Source organism: Rhinopithecus roxellana, chromosome 9 (genome assembly GCF_007565055.1).
Source record: "Rhinopithecus roxellana isolate Shanxi Qingling chromosome 9, ASM756505v1, whole genome shotgun sequence".
In the NCBI taxonomy this organism is placed as follows: Eukaryota; Metazoa; Chordata; class Mammalia; order Primates; family Cercopithecidae; genus Rhinopithecus; species Rhinopithecus roxellana.
In genome coordinates, this window is record NC_044557.1 from 104,929,942 (window position 1) to 104,955,898 (window position 25,957).

Sequence of the window (25,957 nt, forward strand, 5' to 3'; positions counted from 1 at the left end):
ACTCATGCATTCAACAAATATTTACTGAACAACAGCTATAAGCCGGGCAGTGTTTTATGTCCTTGGGACACTTTAGTGAAAACAGATGATCTCCATTGACTTTCTGGAGCTATATATAATGATATGTATTATAGTATAGCAAGCTGTTCTTTAATACTTGGCTTGGCCTAATTCTCTGGAGAATACAAGTTAGTAAATATTTGGTATCAATTAATAGGCCAAAGTCTCATACTGGGGGAAAAAAATCTGAGTTTTTAATTTTAAATATTTAGAGAGTATAGATTTCTAAATCATCTTTCTACCTAGTAGCAAGTACTTATAATTTAGGATTTAACTATTTTCCAACTTAACTATAAAGCCATATGTCTGACAAGGAGAGTATGCTTATGAAACAGTATTTGAATTGGGGATTGTCTCAGAAAGTCTAACACATATGGTGCCCATATCGATGCAGTTGCCCAGGGGAAATTAGAAACACGTCCTGTGTGTCATTCCCTGAGATCAATGTATTCCCTCAGCAAAGCTGGCTCTAAAACGTGCCTTTTGCCCTTTGGCCTGTACCAAGATGCTGTGTGTGCAATACTAGACAACACTGAGATGTCTCGCAGAAATATAAGGGTTCACTTCTAGCCACGTTGCTGTAATATGCTAGTAAAGTACTTTCCCCAAGCTTCAAAAGGACATTCTGTAGAGTCTTATGATGTCAGAGGGTGTTCCCACTTCAGCTGTGGCCAGCAGATGCTATGTCAACACTCTCTGTGTCCACGTGTGCTGATAAAAGCAAGGAAAATGTGAATAATGGAAAAGAATGGCAGGCAGTTCTTTTGCTGGCTATGGTGATTTTAAATACAAGCTAAATACACACTTAAGCTTCTCCCTGGCAAAGTGATTTAGTCCCCTTGAAATTTTTCACTCTTGTGAGAATGACTCACGTCTTGGAAATGACAAGTTCCAAGTCTGGTGCTCCCAGCACCTTTAGGCATTGGTTAATGTACCACGTGGGAGTTTCCAGCATCGCCTCAGCTGTGTTAATTAACAAGAGATGCTGTACTTGCCTGCCTTTCACTGAAAACTCAGCATTTCACCATTCCCCAACAGTTTAAACTTTCCACTTGGGTTAAGGTTACATTTATCAGACTGCAACATTACACGCTATGGTGTCCCACATAGTTGCTAGAAGTAGAACACCAGTTTTCTTTTTGTTATGTTTGCTTTTTCACTTCCTAGTTAACTGATCCTTTAAGCTGCAATGCATTTCTGGTTTTTAAAAACACTTTCATAAACACTGTTCCATTTTGCTCCTCACCACAGCCCTGTGGGGTCTTTGACAAGTTCTGTTATTTCCATTTAACAACAATAAAAAAGTGACATCCGCGAGCTAGAATCCTGATCTCCAGGGTGCTTTGCATTATTTAAGTTATTGCTAGTTGAATACACTGAGCCCCAAATGCATAATGAACAAACAAAAATCCAGAAATTATTTGGTGCTAACGTAAGCGTCCATGGCAGGTATTCCTGTTTGGTGGGTGGCTCCCTTTCATATGGCAATCCAAGGACCAAGCTCCATCTATCTTGGGGCTTTCCAATTCCCTAAAACATTGTTGATATATGTATCAAGCCTGTCGAAGGGCCAGAGAGATGAGAGGGGGTATATTATCTTTCTGAAAAGATCTCACTGGAAGTGGCACATCTCAGATTTCCAAAGCCTGGAATGCCTTGGCCACACCAAGTCTATGCTCAGGAAGGAAAGGTAACACAACTGGTAAGAAGCCACACTAAGGTTTCCCAAAAGTACAGTGCAGATCCCCTCAGGATTGTCTCAATGTACAATTGCCGGGAATAGCAGGTGACTGTGTGAATGGTGCCTCTTGGAGCTGAGCAACGTGGTGGCCATGCAGCTGTTAATAGCCTAGAGGATACTGTGTGAACAGTCAGTGTTAAGTTTGCACGTGGATTGGGAAATTATAAATAGCACATCAAGCAAAAGATTTTGCAAAGGTAATTGCTTAGTCTAAGTTTCTATTTAAAATAAATTTATTTAGCTTTTAAAAATGAAATGAATTAAAGAAAAAGATTAAACACTAAATATGTGTAAATATGAGAAAAGCCCAAAAATGGATGCAAATGACTAAAGATGAAGATGTTACATTTATACCAATTATATCTTCTTTGATAGTTCATCCTTGGAAGAGGAGGAAAATAAAACTCCAGGAGGAAAAAAATAAAATAAAAAGGGTTGCCAACCACCCCTTTAATGTAAGCATCAGAAATGCTTTGGGAAATACAAATCCTTTGGGAAATACCAATGTTTTAGGAAAAATGGTCCTTTTGTCCCTGAGTTGTTTAAAACCTTTTTCAGGAGATAGACAAAATTTAGGGATGACTACAAAACTGACTATTATTGAATGGAAATGTGTTTCAGGTCTAATGTACTATAGCTTTTAACAGGATGGAAACTCACTTGCTGAAATAAATCATGATGTTATTTGTCCTTTAATGTGTTCACTATTTCCATAAACATTTATTGTGTTTACTGTGTTCCAGTGAGGTTCGTGATGCTCCGGATCTAATCATCTAGTATTGGTGATGGTGGATGGAGGAGATAGACATTGGAACAAAGGAGTACAATTCAGAATTATGAGGGCTTTGATAGATATCTATGCAAGGTACTTAGGGATGGAAGATTTTTAGCATCAGTGGGAACTTCAGAAATAATCAATTCTAAAATACCTCATTTAACAGTTATTTTTACAAAACAACAACTGAGACCCAGAGAGGTATGGGGACTCACCCAAGGTCACACAGTTAGTTAATGAGCTAGTATTAGAATCCAGTATCCTGATCTCCAATCTCAGCTGGCTGCATGGAAAGGATTTAAGTTGAGGAATACGCTTTGGAGGTGAGATTAAATTACACATGAGAAATTTAGCAAAATCTCCAGTGGATGTTTTTCACTGGCCAGTATCAAGGGGTGAGGGGACTATATAGAAGAATGACTGCTTTGGGCGTTAGAAACTTCAGGGTCCACGCCTGGCTATGACCACATACATAGAGTATAGCCTTAGGCAAGTGATCTAACACATTAAAGCAATGTATGCAGTATTCGTTTAATACATTGGTTTTCAGAAGTATCCTGTACCATCATCTCATTTGACCCTTGAAATAACTCCCTGAGGTATGCTAGAAGGGCATCCTTATTGCTATTTTGCAGATGAGCAAACTGAAGTGCAGAAAGTCACACAATGAGTTGGGTGAAAAACTGAGTGTTAAAACTCCTGAATGCTTCTAGTCCAATACTCTCCCTGTGATACTAGGTATATAACAAGTGTGGGACAATCATGGTTAACCGAAATATCATTTGATTATATTACAGATGCATTGTGAGAGGTTTCTATGTATCCTGAGGATAATTGGAACCACACTCTTTGGAGTCTCTCTCCTCCTTGGAATCACAGCTGCTTATATTGTTGGCTACCAGTTTATCCAAACGGATAATTACTATTTCTCTTTTGGACTGTATGGTGCCTTTTTGGCATCACACCTCATCATCCAAAGCCTATTTGCCTTTTTGGAGCACCGGAAAATGAAAAAATCCCTAGAAACCCCCATAAAGTTGAACAAAACAGTTGCCCTTTGCATCGCTGCCTATCAAGAAGATCCAGACTACTTAAGAAAATGTTTGCAATCTGTGAAAAGGCTAACCTACCCTGGGATTAAAGTTGTCATGGTCATAGATGGGAACTCAGAAGATGACCTTTACATGATGGACATCTTCAGTGAAGTCATGGGCAGAGACAAATCAGCCACTTATATCTGGAAGAACAACTTCCACGAAAAGGGTCCCGGTGAGACGGATGAGTCACATAAAGAAAGCTCGCAACACGTAACGCAATTGGTCTTGTCCAACAAAAGTATCTGCATCATGCAAAAATGGGGTGGAAAAAGAGAAGTCATGTACACAGCCTTCAGAGCACTGGGACGAAGTGTGGATTATGTACAGGTAGGTCTCCAAATTCCTGCCAGGGCAAACATACATTTAAATAAAGCAGCTTTTGTATCTGTCCAGTCATATGCTATAGCCCATCCTTGTCCCTTCTGAACACAGTACTTCTTTCAGTTCATTTGAAAATAGCATGACTGTTGAAAGCACATTTTGAAAAAGAGGAAAAAAAAATCTTGTAAAACTGTTGAGACTATCTATGAAAATGCTTAATTTGTGCCGTGTTATTGGTTAAAAATCAGGATTATTTTGACAGGAGACCCTTCCTTCCCTTCTCTCCCCCTCTCTTACCTTCTTTGCCCCCTTGGTTCTGCCAAGTCAAATCCAACGTCATTTTCCACACTCTAAAACTCTCCAGCTTTGTAAGAATATAGTGTCTGCCTGAGCAGAAGGGTCTTGAGAAAATCTGCAGGCTGAAGGAAGGCTATAAAATGTTTTTCGCAGAGACTGGGCAAAATAAGGGTGGTGAGAACAATTTTGATTTAAAAGAGCAAAAAAAAAAATTAAAATTGAGAGAAGGAAAAGGAAAACAAAAAATGGGAAAAAAAATCTTAGAGCAAAGGCAAAGTAATGTTTATTTCACTCTCCAAACAGCATTACCTCACTCACTGCAACTTGACCTTTGAAAGCATTTGTGATGGTGTTTGCCTGCATGAAAATTAGGCAGGCTGTGTCTCCCATTAATTTCCTGACAGCTCACTAGAGGGGTTCTCCTCTCCTGGTTCTCATTGAAGCTTCCTTCTTTAGAACATTAGTAGGGTCCCTGTGAGTTTCTAGTTTTAATTTTCTGCAGGTACTCTTTAATAATTAGATTTTGGCCATGGTGGTATTGAGAGGGGAAAAATGTCTCTGGTTTAAGAAAGGCACTGGGATGGTCTTCCTCTCCTCAAGAATTTCTAGTGAAATTCTAGTTTTTAGAAAACCCATCCTATTCCTTAGGGTCCTTTACGGCCACAGAGCCATGCCTAGTGGTTGTCACGTAGTGAGATAGGAATGGACATTGGCTTTAGAGTCAATTGACCAAAGTTCTAATCATAGAGATTACTAGCTGGTTGACCACAGGCCAGACCACCTCTCTGAGTCTCAGTTTTCTGGATAGAATAAATTAATGTATTCCAAGAGTTTGGCAAAAGTTAGTTATGATATTATCATTGATAGAATGAAAGCTTTTTATATGAATATTGTTATTATTATCATTTAGTCCTTACTCAAATTATAGTACCTGTCAATTGCCGCCATATGACTAATTTCAGTTGATGTCTGAAGAGTTTAGAGGCATTTCTTCATTATGCTAATCTACATGTTAATCTCCCTTCTAGACAGTTGAGAGCCTTTCTCTGTCAAGTTTCTCCTAATTTCTCAAAGGTAAAACTTTCAAGTTAAGGTAGTTTCAGTTATCTTTGGACATCTGGTATTTACATAGTATAACTTTGGGCTTGGATGAGAGGATAATAGGCTATTTTTAAAGGGAAAGGATGATGGGAACTTATAGAGGATATGAAAAATGAAGTTCTGGGCTTTAAATGAGAAAACATCTGTTTTGATATTTTGTCTTTTAGTTAAAACAATTGCCACACCGGTCATTTCTAATCAAGGCCTCTTTGTATGGGTTTTTTCTTACTTTTCTTTAAACCTGCTCCTCCCAAACCCTCTTCTCCCATCATTTTTGTTTTGAATTTTGTTTGTATCCTTGACAACTTTATGCTGTGCCTGTCCAGGAAAAAAAAATACAAAATATGAAATATTAGAGTAGGCCTCCTGCTAGAGCCCTAGTTAGGCTTGAGAACTTTTCTTCCTCCAGGCTAAGATAGGGGAAATCTCCAGTTATACTGACCCGACCAGCGGCTCTTAACTGGGCCCTGATGCCTCCTGGGACTCTCAGCCAGTTCCAAGCACTCACACAGGAGTACAAATGTCTTAGCATTCTGAAACTGGTAATTCCATCTTTCCATCCCTCAGTAAATCCCTCAATATTTAACCATGTTTGACCTGTAAAAATGGCAGTTTCCTAAGGTTCAATCCACAACACTAAACACTCCCATCTTCTATTCTGACTGACCCAGGGTTTGCGCATTACAAAGCAGAAACCACAGAAAGACAAATAAGGGGAAAAGGGTTTGAGGATGTTGGCCGCTAAGCATTACAAGTGATGGAACTTGGAGTACAGGCTGGTTAGGGAAAGAAGGAAGTGAAGTTCAGGTGGTAATACGCAAGAGAAAATGGGGACTGGGCAAGAAATTGACCATGCTCACAAACCTGCTGGAGAATTCCGCTTAACTGTGGCGAGAGATGGCCAAAAGAATTGGTTTCCAGTTGCAGCCGAATCCTTGGCACTCTTCAGCACTCTTTTCACTTGGTCTTGAATAGATGTCTTGCTTATTGCTCTCATAGCCTATTATTTCATACCTTCACCACTTTCCCAAAACCCTATCCAAACTCCTCTCTGCTTAACTACTAACAGATGACCTTGCCTCCTATTAAAGAGAAAGTCAAAAGTACTGATTCTGAATGCTGTCAAGATCATCTTTACTCTCTTCTTAAACTGTTTCAAGAGTATCCAACCTCACTTCTTGTTTCAAGGTTATACTTTTGATCTATGCCCTTGAGACCACTGGACCTGCTTCCTCTTGTCTCTTTGGGAATAAAGCTTTATCAGTTACCAGCTCTAACTCTGTCTCAGCTTTCATCTCTAGTCTTCTCTACTGACTGCTCTCTCAGCCTTGTAGCTGTTCAAATAATTAATGCTGACATAGAACAGTGAGGGAGTCACTAGTCAAGGAGAAACCCAGTGTGGTAGCAAATTTATCTGATGGTGCTCATGGGTGCTTTCAGAGATGAAGGTAGAAAACAGGAAGGGAAAAATAAATTGAGAAAAGAAGTTAAAGAGGGCCGGTGTGGTGGCTCATGCCTTTAAGTGCAGTGCTTTAAGAGGCCAAGGTGGGAGGATTGCTTGAGCCCAGAAGTTCGAGACCAGTCTAGGCAACATAGGGAGAACTCATCTCTACAAAAAAAAAAAAAAAAAAAAAAAAATTAGCTGGACATGGTGGTACACATCTCTGGTCCTAGCTACTTGGGAGGCTGAGGTGGAAGGATTACTAGAGTCCAGGAGGTCAAGGCTATACTGAGCCATTATCATACCAGCCTGGGTAACACAGCAAGACAGTCTCAAAAAAGGGGAAAAAAAAAAAAAGTTGAAGGGAATGAATTTTTTTTTTAAAGGAGAGTGAGCAAGATTTTTAAAATTCATAGTGTATTTTCTAGAGAAACTTTGTTTTAAAAAATGGGTAGATTCTGACCTGTTCTGAGTATGACTTAATGTTGGACAAAAGTTTGGTGTACCTCTTTGAAGTAGTGTTTATGTTGGCTTTTTTATTTACAAAAGTAACACAGGCTTATGGCAGCATGTTTCAAAAGTATTAAAAAAGTACAATAAGCAAAATTAAAGTTACCTTAAACAAATACCCAACCAATTGACACTTTCCAATGTATATTTTTCTATTTTTCCCTTGTTTTTAGAACACTTTGGGATTATGTTAATTTTTTGTATCTTTTATAATGTAATGTTTTCAGAAAACTTAAAATATATTGATGTCTTGATTATATAATTGCTTTATTCCTATCTCTTACTGAACATGCATATTACAATTCAAGTGGCCACCAGTCTATGAGACAAAGGAAAATAAAAAAATCCCCTGATGTGTGCATTAGGGACTTCCTAGGTAGAAAATATATAACAAATAAGAACATCTTCGAAGCTGGAAGATTATAGGAGGAAATGTTATTATTGATTTAATCTCATAGCATTCTACATATCCAGAATTCTTTGAGTGGGAAAAAAGTAAGGCTTTATTATTGATAACAGTAGAGTTGACTGTGATTATTACTGGATTCTGTATTTGTAAATTTGTCTACTTGGTAAAATGTACTTGTAACCCTAAAATCAATAATTGCAGTCATTAGGTGATCATTTGCTAACAAGCACACAGTGGCAAAAAATTTGACTCGTCCAATGTGCATGTTCCAGCTGAGGTCAAACAAGGTGATGCTTTGGCTTCTTGTTTCAGCTTTTATACTGTAAACAATTATCCTCTTCATGGTCTCTTTAGTGCCACATTTTTCCCTTTTTTGTGCTTTTCCTTGGCGGCGTAGCTATTTAACATGGCCTCGAACTATAATGCTGAAATGCTATCTAGCGCTCCTAAGCACAAGAAGACTGTGATACACCTCATGGAGATGAATTTCCTTTAGGCATGAGATACCGTGCTGTTGCACATGAGTTCAATATTAATGAACCAACCATATGTATATTAAATAAGGTACATATAAACAGAAGCATAGGTAAAACAAGATTATGTGTTGTCAAAAATGTTGTGGCCAGAGGTTCGGAGGAACCTAGCCCTCTGTTTCTGCTAGAAGCACATTTTCAGTATTTTCCAGTTCAATGTTCCTGGTAACTTTATGTAATATAATTACCATAAATAATGATAATCAACTGTGTATAACATTTGACTGGTTCCTGTTCTGTTCTGTATAGAAAGCCTGAGCAACTGAAATATTCTGCGGGCCAGTATTGAGAATAGTAAGTTTATTTGTGTCTTTCATTTTGGAGGATAAGACTAAGAGCTCACTGAAATAGGAATGAGGAAATCTGAATTCTGTACCCAACTTTGTTGTTTACCATCAATTGAGGTAGTAGACCAGACGATCTCTAAGATCTCTTTCAGCTCAAGATTGTTAAGTCAGTATTGGTGTAATTCTTCTGACGTCTTAATTATATCTGGCAACATCCTGAAGCTCTGCTAGAGCAAGATCAAAAGAAAAAGCCATATCAGAATTTTCATTTGTCAGTTACTGTCATGTTTCTCACTCTCACTTTTAATCTGCCTTTTTCCCCCAGATTGCTTCTCGAATATAAATCTTGATTTAAGGGCACCATTATGAGCTTTCCTGATTCTCTTCTTTAGAATGAGAATTCCAAACATTTGGAATAAGGGTCCTTCATGGTTTAAGCCTTAGAGGTGACAGCATTTGGTTTCTCACTTTGCCAGCTGGCTCGTCACCTTTGTTTTGCACCTTTTATAACTTTCGCTCGTTTTCAACTTTCCTAGAAAGGAAAAGAGAATAACCAAATGACTCCTTTTTTTTCACTTTAATAATTGGAAGAGATTGGTTGTCAGAAGGCAGGAATTATTTTATAATAATTTGGATAATTCATTCTACTAAGGAATGCTTGTATATTCCTAATTCCTTTTAAGAAGAATTACAAAGAAGTACCAAACTGCATAGGTGTCTATAATGTAAAGGCTTTCTGTTGGCTACATTTGAGATCCTGTACCATAAACCAACTTACTACAAGAGAAGAACCTCCTGCCCATCCCCTGTTCCCTTCACAAAGGAAAGATGATGTTTTCATTGAGGACTTTTTTTTTTTTTCTGCAATGGTTTTATTCATTGATTTCAAAAAGATTTATAGCTCTGAAATGTTTAGATTTTATGATTTTGTATTTGCTGCTTAATTTGAGGCTGCTTAACTTAGCTATGTTTATAAGTAAATTCTATTCATCTAGAATTCATATAAATTGAAAATCAAGATTAAAAAATAAAGTTATACAATCTTGATAAAGTCTTAGAAGTTTGCTGTAATATAATTAATGAACATACACTAGAGCTTTGGATTGATTTTTTTTTTTTTTGGTTGTATGAGAAATGTTAAATTGTGTATAATATTCCATCTTTGTAAAGTCAACTTCTATCCTCACTGTTTTGTTTCACCCAAATCTTGCACGTACTGTGGCCTACTTTTTAGTATATATGAGTTCCATTTATTGAGCATTTACTATGAGCTAGCCATTATTAAGAGCTTTACATACATTATCTTATTAACTAACCATTACAACAAACTTATGAGGTAGGTATGATTAACCATATTTTTCACCTACAGAATGGAACCTCAGGAGGTAAGGAGTCTGTAGTGAAGAAACCAGTCCAAGTTTACATAACTGGTTAATGGTGGATTGGGATCCAGATGAATTTGATTCCAAGGCCTTATATAGTACTTTTTTTGTTTGCTTGTTTCAGTAGTGTGTTTGCTCTGAGGTTGTGCTGGTAGGAGTTCGGGGGAATGGTAACATCTTGTATTTACTAAGTAAGTATTTGTGGAAGTTTTTGTTCCTGCCATTACCCCTTTTTACTAGAGAAATTGGGCTGCGGTGGTGGGGGGATGCAGAATTTCTATTTACTTTTGGGTTAAGTTGTGGGAGGAACCAAGAACAAATTCTACACATTCTAGAGATAGTCTCACTGGGTCAAGGTTAGGATGAAGGGTGAAGGTTAAGATGAAAGGTTAAGCCTTACAAGCAGGAAAAAGGTGAAGCCAGTAGCCAAAGAAAAAGTTTTGATTTATTTTCAACCTGTTTCCTCATTGAAGGCAGCCAGAGTAATTAAGATTTCTCTCTTGCTGTGTTAGCTGTCAATGCCCTTTGAAGTGGTATGGGAGGAAGTGAGGAGATCCATCAGTCTGAAAAAAAAGACATTAAAAGTAAAACATGGAGATTTGGCATTTTAGACTTGGATCTTAAAATTTGAAAGGCATCTGGTGGAATAGATAATAGTATTTCTGCAGGAGATTTTTATTTAGATTGTTGTGAGATAAATTAACTCTAAGATTAGTGAGATAAATTAGAACAGACAGGAATGCTATAGATGGCTTCCAAATAAATTTGAGTTTGTTCATGTGGTAAGAGATTCTCTATATGTAATCAATTCCTATGTTCCTATTAGTGATCGTTGCTACTGAGCCATCTATTTGTGATCATAATTGACATAATCCTTTAGGTGTGGGTTTACTTGGAAAGTATAAAATATTGAAGACTATTACCTTATACTAATGGAATACAGTCCTTTGTAATTCACAAGGTACTTTTATTTGCAGTGTCTCACAAATGTCCCATGATGATGGCAAATGGCTCATTCAAGGTCATGGAAGTAGTAAGTTACAGGGCCTCAGACTTTAATGAAGACTTCTTGATTTCATGGGTACTTGCTCTTGTAATAGGCAAAATCTTGGCTGAAGAAAATCTAATTTATTAATATCCTATATTTCAGGCTTTTCCTAACACAGGGAGATGGAGACAGCTTTTGCAAAATCTACTAAATTAAAATTGGGCTTCAAACATATTTAATCTCAACTTCACTGTTATTTTTAAGAAAGCAGAACCTTCCCCCTGTAACCAGTTATTTTGAACCCAGGGTTGGCAAACTTTGCTTATAAAAGGCTAAATAGTAAATATTAGGCTTTGCAGGCTATATGGTCTCTGTTGTAACCAGCCAATTTTGCTGTTGCGGGATGAAAAGCAGCCATAAATTGTAAGTAAATGAGCGGGAAAGGCTGAATTCCAATAAAAGCTTATTTATGACACTAAAATTTTAATTTTATATAATTCCCATGTGTCACAAAATATTCTTTTTGATTTTTTTTCAACTATTGAATAATGTAAAACCATTTTTGGCCCATGACCCATATCAAGACCGGTGGCAGTCTAGACTTGACCAGTAGGCCTTGGTTTGCCAATCCCTGTTTTAGATAGGGAGGAAATGGAGGGAATTAACTCTTAGCTGGAGTAGTGAGGCACGAAGAGTGATGGTCTTATGCAATTTAGTGGATGATTCTGTGGTTAAGACTGAGGTGGCTGGTTCTTCTAAATAATGTGTTCTTGTCTTGACATGTTTCATTTACTCAAAAGTTGGTGACTTGCTTCATTTCCGTATCTTCTAGTGAGAAATCTTACAACTAGTGATCATGTAGTTTCAACAAATTACACTGATGCACTTAGTGTGGCCAAAAAGATGTTTCAGTTTGTTCTCTTTCCTGTGTGCAAATCCTGTCCTGTAGTTTTTCCTTATGTGAGGTTCAGTTCTCCTTGAACTGGTACATGTCTTCACAGATTCTAATCCAGGGCTAACTAGCTGACATTCATGAAACTACATACTTGTTATTGATGAGTGAGGAGATGGCTAGGAAGCCTGTTCTTGCTGTATGGAATTAAGAAGGGCAAAAGTTATGCTCTTTACACCCTACTGAGTAAATTCCCTTGTGTCTGTGAATACACATGCTTTCACAAACTGCCAAAGACCATGGCTTTCTAGCTGGCATTCTATCACCAAACAGCATCCAGAAGTTGAAAAATTTTAAAGCTGTTAAATCCCACGATAATAAACCCTTTCCCAAGAGATTTCTGAGCTTTTCTTTCTGATACAGCTACATTCACCATGTGAACAATCTCTCTCAGAGAACTTCTGGCACTTTGCTATTGGAAATTGGGAGGAGCAGGAACCAATTTAAATATGCAGAACCTCATAAATTTGGTTCCAGTGTAGTCATTTCAAAGAGGCAGTTCTCCTGGCTTGCTTGTGCTCACAAGCAGATGGAGTTATTTGAACATTAACTCTGGATTGCCCCCTTCCTGTTGTTTTTAGTCTTATTTTAGCCTGGTTTTACCTTTTCCAGCTTGAGTCAACAGAGGTGGGTGTGGTCATAAAATCAGGATGCTGGAGGCTAAAGATGAGTTAGACTTTCTGCCTTCACCTTTTTCTAGCCTCATCACAGACCTCCTGCCCAGCTCGTAGCCACATACAAACCAGGGATAGACAGGGCATGGGAGAGGCAAAACATTACTTTCGGGGGAATTATTCTAGGTTCCGGAGACTTGGGATGCTTGGATACAAACCCAAGTGTCAGTAAAATCCTGTTTTTTTATAATGAAAAACAAATGCCTAGCTTCTGCCTGATTTTTTTTTTTCTTAAAATAAGTGAGACTATGCTGAACCTAAATGGAATGACAAAAATAATCAATAGGGTTTCATTTAGAAAATGAGTGCTTCTAAATAAGGAGAATAAAGTTTTAAAAATTCAGAAGTTAATGCCACAATTACTATAATTAAACCTAGAAGGGTGATAGGTTCACTTTCTGATGCCGCATATACTCCACACATTATAATTTCCAATAATGCATTTAAATTGCTATTTTCACTAGCATTCTTCATTAACATGAAACCTTTTCAGAAAAATAAAAAAGCTATTAGTAAAATTGAGGTAGATACTTTTATTTTTTATTTTATTTTGTTATTTTTTTGAGATGGGGTCTTGCTGTGTTGCCCAGGCTGGTCTCAAACTCCTGGGCTCAAACAATCCCCCTGCCTTGGCTTCCCACTGCTCTTCCTAACACAGGTCTTAGCCACTGCACCCAGCCTAGATGCTTTTAAAAATGCTGGGATTCCTTAGTTACTAATGTGAGGGACTCATGCTACATTGTCTAGAGTCTCCTTTAATTCTGAGACTTTATGCTTCTACTAATTGGTTAATTTCCTTTTTTTTTTTTTTTATTGAAAACTGGTAAATCAAACACTATTTTCTGTGAGACAGGGCCTCCCTTTGTTGCTCAGGCTGAAATACTATGTTTCTAGAGTGGTTTGCAGAACTGTTAAATAATTTATTTGATATTTTAAAAATTAGCTAAATCTTGATTCAGTCCGACCAGTACAGTCAGACTTGATGGCAGAATAATGGGAATTGCAGATAATAAATACTGAGTCTCTGCCAATCATGCCATTCATTGTCTGAATGGGGATGTCAGGCTGATTAATCACATAACAATTCTGATCAATTTATATTTGTTAGGACTTCGCTGCATTCAGCAGAAAATAGTATGTCCAATTAGTAAAAGTTGCAGGGATAGAGAGATGGGGACTTTTTTTTTCCGACTTTTTTTCTATTTCTGATTTTCTCTGCTCATATGGAGGAAGCTCCATTGGCAGGTATAACCCACCAGCCTTTTCCAGCTGTCTCACTCCTTTCCTAAGAGAAAAGGAATGACTTAATCTTATTAGTGAGTGTGGAAGGAATAAGGGGAAGCCCAGCTCTTTCTCCCTGGCTTTTGGGAGTAGACAATCTCCCAGGAACAGGTATCAGCTGTACCTTTTGAAGGGACATACACTGTATCTGCAGGAGGCTAGTCCCACTGAGAGCCTCTCTGGGACTGAGTAAAGTCTCCAGGACTGAGTAATTCTGGGAAACAGAAGCCCACTTTTCCACATATAAAGCCCTATTCTCCATATCAGCTTTGTAAGTGTACAGGTAATAGTTTGGTTTTCCGTTTGCTTTGTTATTCTGTTTAATTTTTCAATGGATTTGGAAATCACTCTGGAAAGAAAAGCACAGTTTATAGCCCTGTGCCCTTGAGACTCCAACAGAAATGTCTATTAGGAATACACAGTTATAAACTAATTCCAACAATTTTCTTGAAGTTGTGGTTGGTCTGGTTTCAGACTTGCTTTTGTTTGGCTCATAGAAAGATTGTGTTTAAAAACAACAATGGGCATTTCCAGAACAGCTTAAAGTGATTTATATCCACTTTTAAATTCAGAGGGCTAGATGAACACTTAATAATACTTTAGAATAAAAAGGTGTTGAAGGTCCTGCAAATCCCCTTCCTGATGCAATGTCATTTGCTAAGCCCAGGTCATATGAACTTTAGAACTGTATAATCTTTAGAGCTATACTATTGCTTTAGAATTACACAATCCTATGTAGGAGAATTGCTCTCCTGTCATTTATTTACCATATTAAAATGAAAGGTAAAATCATTAAATATGTCTCCCTTTCAATAACGTCATAGAATTTTCTTATCATTCAGACCTGAAAGACAAAAAAGCCTAAAAGCCTTATTGAAGGTAACTAAAAAACATTTTTTTTCCTTAAACAGACCTCTAGGGGGACCACCCATTACAGTTTGCCAGGACTGGAGGTTACCTGGGATGGGAGACTTTCATTGACAAAATGGGGAGCATCTATGGCAAACTGGGACAAGTTGATCACGCTACAAGTCATACTGAGCACATCACTTCAGCTGTTCTACCCAGCAATGCCATTACCTTAAATATTGAGTTTGCTGAAAAATAGGCTCTTTGTGTTGGCCATGATATAACAAGGCCTCTGTTATCACCACCCTATCTCTGTTACTGAGGCCTTGTGACAGTAAGATGAGGACACAGTATGTATGCGATATTTTGACTACAGGACATGTATTTATAGTTCTTTAACTCATTTTTCATTTTCTTCTTTGCAGGTTTGTGATTCAGATACTATGCTTGACCCAGCCTCATCTGTGGAGATGGTAAAAGTTTTAGAAGAAGATCCTATGGTTGGAGGTGTTGGGGGAGATGTCCAGGTACATGGCTTCATTTTTTTTTTTTTTTTTTTTTTTTTTTGCATGAAACACTTTTAAGAGCACTTTTACTCATTGACTCATTGAGCATACATTTATTAAACACTAACTCTGTGCCAGGTGTTGTTCTTGGTGCTTGAGACACATTGAAATGTACCTTGGATCTGCTTCACTGCCTCTTTTCCTATGTAAATTGAAATATAATTTAGAACTTTCTTGCTTAGTCCTGGGGTATAACCCATTTCTGTAGTAGCTGATAAGTTTATATGCAAGTTAAAATAAATGTGTAATGATTTCCACCATATATCTTTGGGCCATAACTTAATATTTCATGTTCTGCTAAAAATTATTTCATTACAAGGATTAAGAAATAGAAGTATGAGCCAGATGCAGTGGCTCACACCTGTAATCCCAGCACTTTGGGAGGCTGAGGCAGGTGGATCACTTGAGGTCAGGAGTTTGAGACCAGCCTGACCAATATGGTGAAACCCTATCCCTACTAAAAATACAAAAATTAGCTGGGCGTGGTGGCTTGTGACTGTAGCCCCAGCTCCTTGGGAGGCTGAGACAGGAGAATTACTTGGACCTGGGAGGCGGAGGTTGCAATGAGCCGAGATCATGCTCCTGCACTTCAGCCTGGGTGACAGGGTAAGACTCGGTCTCAAAAAAAAAGAAAAAAGAAACAGAAGTATGGTAAGAAATTGATACATATCCTATACCTATATACCTAAAGGACGATCAATATGTGGTTGATTAAAAAAAAATCTGAGTCAAAAAGGAATAAAAAAAAAACAGCGACTCAAATTTATACTAGTGAGAGAGGCAAAGAACAGATAAGTGGTTTTCCAATATTGTTCATCATTTGTTATTGATGAAGAAACAATGAAACAAATATTAATGGAGGTAATTTGACATTTGGAAAAATGAATATCTGAAAATATGTGAAGATTAAAATAAAATTGCCTTGCAAATAAGAGGTTAGACTTTAGCAAAAGGTAAGAAAGCACATGGAAAGTAGACTTTAAAATTTAGATATTATCTGGCTGTATAACCCATTTTAGATATGTAGTTTGATAGCAAAGGCAAAGAAAATTACATTAGAAAGGACAAAAAAAAATAGCCTGGTGATTTTAAAGAAAAGGAAGCTTGCAAAATCCAGACGAAAACTGAACAAAATTGAGACAGAGGAGAGAATTTAGAAATATTGCCAAAAAAGCTGATAATTTTCAATAACCTTTATATAAAGCATTATTTCACGATTCAAATTTTGCAGGAAGGCCATGGGAAACTCTCCTATTGCTGATATTGCCAAAAAGCATGGATAAAGGAGAGGAAAATTAATAGCCAAGGATAGGATCAGTTTGAAATTAACCAGCACAGGAGGAACTGGGACCTAAAAACATTCATATCTTAGATGTTATGAAAGAGTGCCTGGGAGAAAAGAGTTTAGGAATTGAGAACTAAAGCCTAAAAAAAATCTCAATTTGGCCACGCACGGTGGCTCACGCCTATAATCCCAGCACTTTGGGAGGCCGAGGTGGGCAGATCACCTGAGGTCAGAAGCAAGACGAGCCTGGCCAACATGGCAAAACCCCATTTCTACTAAAAATACAAAAATTAGCCAGGCCTAGTGGCGCCCACCTGTAGTCCCCAGCTATCGGAGAGGCTGAGGCAGGAGAATCGCTTGAACCAGGGAGGTGTAGGTTGCAGTGAGCCGAGATCATGCCACTGCACCCCATCTGGGTGACAGCGTGAGACTCCATCTCTAAATAAATAAATATCTCAATATGATAACACAACAAACAGAATAAGAATAGCAGAAAGAGGATAGAAGATGAAGTAGAAAAAATATTCACCAACGAAGAATCGCAACACATGCATACAACGTAACAAATTAGTAACAGAATCAGAGAATCAGAGAAAACATAAAATAACCACGCCAAAAAGAGGAAGGAAGCCAAAATAGGAGGATAAAATAACAAATCTTACTCCAGGTAGTTACCTCAGGATGGAACAGGTTTTGCTGGAATTTTTAGCTAAAGCTTACCTTTTATTTATGTTTTTCTTCTTGCAGATTTTAAACAAGTATGATTCCTGGATCTCATTCCTCAGCAGTGTGAGATACTGGATGGCTTTTAATATAGAAAGGGCCTGTCAGTCTTATTTTGGGTGTGTCCAGTGCATTAGTGGACCTCTGGGAATGTACAGAAACTCCTTGTTGCATGAGTTTGTGGAAGATTGGTACAATCAAGAATTTATGGGCAACCAGTGTAGCTTTGGTGATGACAGGCATCTCACGAACCGGGTGCTGAGTCTGGGCTATGCAACAAAATACACAGCTCGATCCAAGTGCCTTACTGAAACACCTATAGAATATCTCAGATGGCTAAACCAGCAGACCCGTTGGAGCAAGTCCTACTTCCGAGAATGGCTGTACAATGCAATGTGGTTTCACAAACATCACTTGTGGATGACCTATGAAGCGATTATCACTGGATTCTTTCCTTTCTTTCTCATTGCCACAGTAATCCAGCTCTTCTACCGGGGTAAAATTTGGAACATTCTCCTCTTCTTGTTAACTGTCCAGCTAGTAGGTCTCATAAAATCATCTTTTGCCAGCTGCCTTAGAGGAAATATCGTCATGGTCTTCATGTCTCTCTACTCAGTGTTATACATGTCAAGTTTACTTCCCGCCAAGATGTTTGCAATTGCAACAATAAACAAAGCTGGGTGGGGCACATCAGGAAGGAAAACCATTGTGGTTAATTTCATAGGACTCATTCCAGTGTCAGTTTGGTTTACAATCCTCCTGGGTGGTGTGATTTTCACCATTTATAAGGAATCTAAAAGGCCATTTTCAGAATCCAAACAGACAGTTCTCATTGTTGGAACGTTGCTCTATGCATGCTATTGGGTCATGCTTTTGACGCTGTATGTTGTTCTCATCAACAAGTGTGGCAGGCGGAAGAAGGGACAACAGTATGACATGGTGCTTGATGTATGATCTTCCATGGTTTGACGTTTGCAGTCACACACAACACCTTAGTTCCTCTAGGGGCTGTACAGTATTGTGGCATCAGATAATGCCACCAAAGGAGACATATCACTGCTGCTGGGACTTGAACAAAGACATTTATGTGGGTTTATGTTCATTCTGCCAAAGTAAAACAATACATCAACAAGAAGAAACTCAGATTTAACCTGTTATTTCTATGAAAATGGGATGAATTCTTTGTTTATGCACTTTTTCTTTACTGTGCATCCGCCTGAAAGTGTTTTGCCCTATATACCTCACTAGCCATGCTTTATGTGGGTTATCATGGAAGAAAAGGATTTTGGAAACTCAAGGAAAAGTTCTTTCAACCTATACAACCTAACTTATGGACTGTTTTGATAGATAATTTTTTTTTTTTTTTTTTAGGAAGAATTTTCTTTTTAACTTTACCAAATGAAATGCCAAAGGAAGTTTTAAAGGCCGTTGGCTGTGCTGTATTTTGATATAATTGTACTGTGTTTTTAAATTTTGTATGCCAATCTTAAAGACAAATTTTGCATATTCTATATTTTACTTCTCTGCCAAAATAAACCTGTTCTTCCTTTTTAAAAATAAAAGAAGTTCTTAAAAAATTTATACTTAAAAAATCCTGCCCAAAATGTGAAGCTTGGTTGACTGATGTTTATGACAGAAAGAATAAAATGTTTCTCTCTCTCTACCTTTTAAAATCGAATAGTTTATTTCTGTGAAAAAAGTATTTAAACTTTCAACATTTTAACTTTTTGTTTTTATTTCTTTTACAAAAGGCCAATATACCTGTCACACTTTGGAAGTAAAAATACACACTTTCGTGTGTACGTTAAAAAAAAAAATCATTGAAAATCAAGGCCAAAGGCAGTGCAATTTTTTCATAAGATTTTTTAAAAAAGGGAATGATAGTCTTTGAAAGAAAACAGTAGGCATCCAGCACTGGACGAAACATGGGTATCAAAGATGAATAATCTTTGGAGATTCTGGCATTGTTTTCCCAGTCCAACTCAAGTGGAAAGTGGAGAAATTATCTGTATAATTTGGACATATACAATGCAGTTTATCAAAGGTTTTGTTCTGTGGCCTGAATTTACTGGGTCCTACCTATACATTGAACATGTTTTGCCTGTCTTTTTTGTTTTCAACTTGCCAGTTCACTTTACATGTTAGTATAATGTTTACACAGGTGAGTTGGATAAATTATAAAACACATAAATTCAAAATTGGCAGATAGAATCACCAAGTATCTATCCTCTTTTACTTTAAAATGAGGAATTTTGTTTTTCTGAATTACACAGATCATCGCTTCCTATTTCCTGTTCTGGACCTGTATAAAAATGTCTACACAGTAGAAGTGACATCAAGGTTTAATAAGTATATCAATGATTGGCACATATAAAAATTATTGAACCAAATACTCTGAACTTGGCTAATTTAGTTACTACAAGGCCTCCATTATCCAGTTTTAGTTTTTACACAATTGACCTTGTCTTGTAGCTGGTGCTGTGTAGACCTGTGTTGAACGGAATATATGAATAATTGAATAAACAGCATTATGGTGAGGCAGAGACACATGGAGAAGTGTTAAAAAAAAAAAAATGGGCTTCCTGCCTTTCTGCCTCTTTTTTATGCAGTCATCTATGTTACATCTGTCCTGCCTAAGAAAAAGCTGCACATTCTACCTTCAGAGTACAAAAAGGTACATCTTCTGAAACTCAAGACTCTCACTGATTGGAGAGCTTGTGGGAAACAATCACACCATGCCAATAAATGAGACGAAAACTTGAGTTTGCCTTTTTAACTATTTATGTTCTAAGTTAAGCTTTGATAACATTCAAATGTCAAATTCTCTCATTCTTATAAAAAGTTGAATTAATTGCCTGTATTTATTTTAGCAATTATTCAATGTATTTCCAGTATAGGATGTATAGTATAATTAATTTTTTGTAAATAAAATATTTTTGATAAGATAATTGCCTTTTTTTCTAAGGGAAGGGGGAACTCTGTTTTCCTGATTATAATGGTATGAATTTAGGAAGGGGGGGTTTAAAAAAATGATGGTTGGTAAAAAAAGAATATGTCATTTAATGTTACTTATTATTAGGTAGAAATCCCCAAAATTGGTGTGGTTTGGAAATCTGGAAAACCAGAGAGAGAGGAGAGAGACTGCTTAATTATCATTACCCTTGTCTATAATTTTCTCTTCTGCTTCCCTTGAAAGCAGCACAAATTTAGACAATTTTGTTTATTATAGTAAATTATAGCAGGAAAAAAAATCAGATATGCAGAAATATTATAAGCAAGCTTGTTTATTTCAGCATTATTCAGAAATAATAACAAAACCTTAACCTAAAATCAAATGATGAGGGCAATAATTAAATAAATCATGGCATTTCTATAAAATGGGACACCCTTAGCTATTGAAGACAATGTTCTCAGAGAACACATGGATTTTGGAGAAATGTCACACTAAAAAAAAACCATTTTGTACAGTAACATCCCAATTTTATAAAAGTGAAGATGTTTAAACATGACTATCTCTAATACTGGGAATGACTGATTTATATTCTATGTATGTTTTTGTATTTTTCAAATATTATAAATATGTTTTTATAATCAGAAAAAAAGACTAAATATCGACTTTTTAAAAAGTGCATTGGGACATTAACAGCATTTTCTGATTAGAGGAGCTTTGATAGTAATTACCTCATTTTACCTCTTATCCCTCAAATTCATCTTATTTCCCAGTTCTTTTATCTGTTTTCTAAGAATCCTTCATTACTTTTGTACTGCTACATTATAAACTGCAGCCACTGAACATTACTGTCAGATAAGCCAGAAGTATTGATGGTTTTAATCTTAATAATTCACTGATGAAGTCACTTGGTGACAATCTTTTGATGTAAAGAGCCTTAAAGTATACATTTTAGGACTGGGCATGGTGGCTCATGCCTGTAACTCCAGCACTGTGGGAGGACTGCTTGAGGCCAGGATTTTGAGACTAGCGTGGGCAACATGGCAAGACCCCGTCTCTACAATTTTTCTTTTTTTTTAATTAGCCCAGTGTGGTGTCGTCGTTACTCAGAAGGCTGAAGTGGGAGGATTGCTTTAGCCCCAGAGGTCGAGGAGGCTATAATGAGCTGTGTTTGCACCACTGCACTGCAGCCTGGGCAATAAAGTGAGACTGTCTCAAAAAACAAAAACAAAAAAAAAAGCAAAAAACAACCACAAAACTATTCTTAATTCACCGGCATTACCAAAACAGGCAACAACCCAGATCATCCTGCAGCCCGTAGTTTAATGACCCCTTCTCTTTAGGAATCTGTTGACTTATTTGTACCATTAAGTACTCACACTGACACCTAATTTTTGGGCACATACTACGTTTTAGGCACTACCGGAAGCATGCTTTATGGATTAGTTATTATGTCGGTCCCAAGAAGTTCCATTATTATTGCCATTTTAAGCGAGGAAGCTGAGTGAGGTTTAAAGAAATTTGGTAACTTAATATTATAAAGCCAGCACATTGTAGTGGTGGAATTTAGGTCCAGGCATTATGACATCAAGCTTGCCCCTTCAACTAATGCTACTCAGTATTTTGTCCCTCAGCAGCATGTGGGAATTTCTACTGAATCAAATTCTCTGGAGAATCTGTTTAATAAGATTCCCACCCAGGTGACTTTTACACACATTAAAGTTTGAGGAGCATTGCCCTAATCTAGTATTTTATATTGTTCCCTTCAAACCGCGTGTCATTTCTAAGATAGTTATTCATTCAAATATTGTATTCTCCCATTGAACTTTTCTACTTTAATATAATTTATGGGTGTTGGCAGATATCTGGTTTTAACTAAGTTTATTAAGTACCTGTTATAGGCTGGGCACTGTGGCTCACGCCTGTAATCCCAGCACTTTGGGAGGCCGAGGCTGGTGGATCACCTGAGGTCAGGAGTTAGAGACCAGCCTGGCCAACATGGTGAAACCCTGTCTCTACTAAATATGCAAAAATTAGCCCGGCATGGGGGCTTATGCCTGTAATCCCAGCTACTCTGGAGGCTGAGGCACGAGAATCATTTGAACCCAGGAGGTGGAGGTTGCAGTGAGTGGACATGATGCCATTGCACTCCAGACTAGGCAACAGAGTGAGACTCTGTCTCAAAAAAAAAAAAGTTCCTGTCATGGGCAAAAAATGAAGTGGTGTACGTCGTGTCTATACTCAGAGAGCTTACAATTGAGTAAGAGGGATATTTATACTGTAAGTAAGAGGGTAGTTACACTGGGATTTGATGCACAACAGAATAATAGAGGTATAAAGAGTGGCATGAGATGTAAAAAGAAGATGAAGGTGAACATGTACAATTATCCTCATAATGGCAGGTTTTTTTTTGTTTGTTTGTTTTTTTTTTTTTTGAGACGGAGTCTCGCTCTGTCGCCCAGGCTGGAGTGCAGTGGCCGGATCTCAGCTCACTGCAAGCTCCGCCTCCCGGGTCCACGCCATTCTCCTGCCTCAGCCTCCCGAGTAGCTGGGACTACAGGCGCCGCCATCTCGCCCGGCTAATTTTTTGTATTTTTTTAAGTGGAGACGGGGTTTCACTGTGTTAGCCAGGATGGTCTCGACCTCCTGACCTTGTGATCCGCCCGCCTCGGCCTCCCAAAGTGCTGGGATTACAGGCTTGAGCCACCGTGCCCGGCCTAATGGCAGGTTTTAAGACAGCCTGGGATTTAGGTTGATTCTTTAAAGATGTACAAACTTGGATGGGAATTAAGGATTTTTCAGGTAAAAGAAATAACATAAATACAACGATAGTGGTGTGATTTTAATATGTGGTGCTTTAAACAGAATTAACAAATTTAATTAAAGTGGAGGTTGTAGTTAACCAAGAGTGGGACATGATGATTATAGATACTAAATTTGAAGGCCAGGTGCAGTGGCTAATGCCTGTAATCCCAGCACTTTGGGAGGCCAAGGCAGGCGAATCACCTGAGGTCAGGAGTTTGAGACTAGCTTGGCCAACGTGGCAAAACCCCGTCTCTACTAAAAATACAAAACTTAGCTGGGCGTGGTGGCAGGCACCTGTAGTTCCAGCTACTCGGGAGGCTGAAGCTGGAGAATCGCTTGAACCCAGGAGGCGGAGGTTGCAGTGAGCCGAGTTTGCGCCATCGCACTCCAACTTGGGCAGCAAAGCAAGACTCTGTCTCAAAAAAAAAAAAAAAAAAGCAAGTAAATTTGAAGATGGATGATAGAAGACCATAACACAACTGGGAGAAATACTAGAATGAGGTATTTATATTACTTTTGATAGATGACACACCCATGGAATTTTTGGACAGGATTCTAACATTGTCATAAAATAAGGCACTTTATGATGGTTTGGTTTTGAAGATCTCACATAAACAATTGTGTTTATAAGTACAATTTGGCCTGAGCATGCTTCTAATGAACTGGTATTGCTCTCCCAGGCACCTGACCACATTCATTGTATTTCTTCCCAGGCTGCCTCTTGCTTTACATTCTCAGGTCATCACCTCTTGCCAATTACCCAAGCACTCTCTTCAACTTTTGTTTTGGTATAAGAAGCCAGTAACCAGCTAGTTATTACAGTCATTTGATCCCACCTTTGCCATGTCATTCAAATTCGTCTCTCATCTTTGTTAAGACTTAAACATCTCTTAGCTGAACTGTTAAAAACACCGCCTGATGGCCGGGCGCAGTGGCTCTCGCTGTAATCCCAGCACTTTGGGAGGCCGAGGTGAGCAGATCACCTGAGCTCAGGAGTTCCAGACCAGCCTGGCCAACATGGCAAAACTCAGTCTCCACTAAAATACAAAAATTAGCTGGGCATGGTGGCGCCTGTAGTCCCAGCTACTTGGGAGGCTGAGGCAGGAGAATCGCTTGCACCAGGGAGGAGGAGATTGCAGTGAGCCAAGATCACGCCACTACACTCCAGCCTGGCACAGAGTGAGACTCTGTCTCAAAATAAATAAATAAAAATAAAAAATAAAAAAATAAAGAAAATACCTCCTGACTACATTTCTACGCTCCATTTCTGTTTTATCCAATGAATTCTTTGCATTTCTGTTAAAATTATCATTGTAAGGCCCAGTTCTGAATACAAAGATTTAACTTCACCTCATTGTTAACCAGATAAAAGCATTAAATATATAAGAAATTATTCAAGGCTGATGATTATCTATTTTCTCACTTGCAGTCCTTTACTCCTACTATTTTTCATGTCCTACTAAACTAGATTATTTTGCTCCCTCTTGAACACACTTTGCCCTTCTCCTTTGTTAGTATTTGCTCTCAATCTTGAATGGCTTTTCACCTTTCCCCTATTCCCACATATATTTGTCAAAATTCTTCCATGTTCTTCATTTTACTAGCGTATCTTTTACCCAATACCTCAATTTAAAATGATTTATTTACCTTCGCTCTTAGGGTTCTATTTTTATCTCTGTCATGCAGTCCAGACTTTCTTCTGTCTTGTTTCATGAATATTAGTGCACATGATAACAACCTGGTAGACGAAAAGGTTTTTGAGGCTAAGTCTTCATCTTTATCATTTTTGAATCCTCCATGGTAACTAGCATAGTCATGTGATCATTAAAATTTGGTTAATAGGCCAGGTGGTGGTTCACGCCTGTAATCCCAGCACTTTGGGAGGCCAAGGCAGGCAGATCACTTGAGATCAGGTGTTCAAGACCAGGCTGGCCAATCTGGTGAAACCCCATCTCTACTAAAAATAAAAAAAAAAATAAATTAGCCGGGCGTGGTGGCAGGCTCCTGTAATCCAAGTTACTTGAGAGGCTGAGGCAGGAAAATGGCTTGAACCCAGGAGGCGGAGGTTGCAGTGAGCCGAGATCATGCCACTGTACTCCAGTTTGGGTGACAAAGCAACTCAGTCTCAAAAAAAAAAAAAAAAAAAAAAAAAAAGATGAATAAGTAAATGAACACATGAACACATGAAGGAACCAGGAAGGATGGATGGATTCAAGTAATAAATCTTCTTTCAGGAAAGTTGATAGTATTCCAGGCATTTTGCTGCAGGATGAGCTTTGGGGTGTGAGGGCTACACATTCTTTTTGCTTTGGCCAGAGAGCTGATGCTTTTGTCAAAAAAAAAAGAGTACCTTGGCACTGTCTATCAAGTTAAAGCATTCACTGGACAAACAGTTTTTGAGTAGTGATGATTTGCCAGACTTTGCTGGGATATCAGAAATAAGAAATTATACTTTCCTTCAAAAAGTTACTTAAAGGAACTCAAAGTAAGCCATGCTCTTACTTTACTGTGGTCGTTTCCAGAAGTTCTTCCTGACCCCACTTCCTCCCACTGCCACCTTTGTGTAGTGAATTCCTATTCTACCCTTCAGCCTCAGCTCAATCCTCGCTTCCATGACTACCATTGCCAGGTTTGTTTCTCTATTATATTCTCTTATGAAATTTCTTAGTGCTTATTTTTTTAGTTTTGTTTCTATGACTCCTTGTTCAACATCTGTCTCTTTCATTAAAGGATAAGCTGGATGATGAAAGGAACTGTGTGAGGCCGGGTGCGGTGGCTCACGCCTGTAATCCCAGCACTTTGGGAGACTGAGGTGGGCAGATCACGAGGTCAGGAGATCGAGACCATCCTGGCTAACACAGTGAAACCCCGTCTCTACTAAAGATACAAAAAAAAAAAAACATTAGCCGGGCATGATGACGGGTGCCTAT

General features: G+C 38.1%; 1 protein-coding gene across 2 annotated transcripts in view; it reads left to right on the top strand.

The window, feature by feature from the left end:
* HAS2 (hyaluronan synthase 2) overlaps window positions 1–20,217 on the top strand; it is a 29,334-nt gene extending 9,117 nt beyond the window's left edge. The window contains exons 2-5 of one of the 2 annotated variants that reach the window (XM_030937306.1): window positions 2,545–2,666; window positions 3,374–4,000; window positions 15,124–15,225; window positions 17,297–18,226. In XM_030937306.1, coding sequence (XP_030793166.1) covers window positions 3,374–4,000; window positions 15,124–15,225; window positions 17,297–18,226 — 1,659 coding nt within the window. In that variant the 5' untranslated portion in view covers window positions 2,545–2,666. Of the gene's footprint in view, window positions 1–2,544; window positions 2,667–3,373; window positions 4,001–15,123; window positions 15,226–17,296 lie in introns of both variants that reach the window. The other variant, XM_010381518.2, reaches the window with a different exon arrangement.
* Window positions 20,218–25,957: the final 5,740 nt, after the last annotated feature.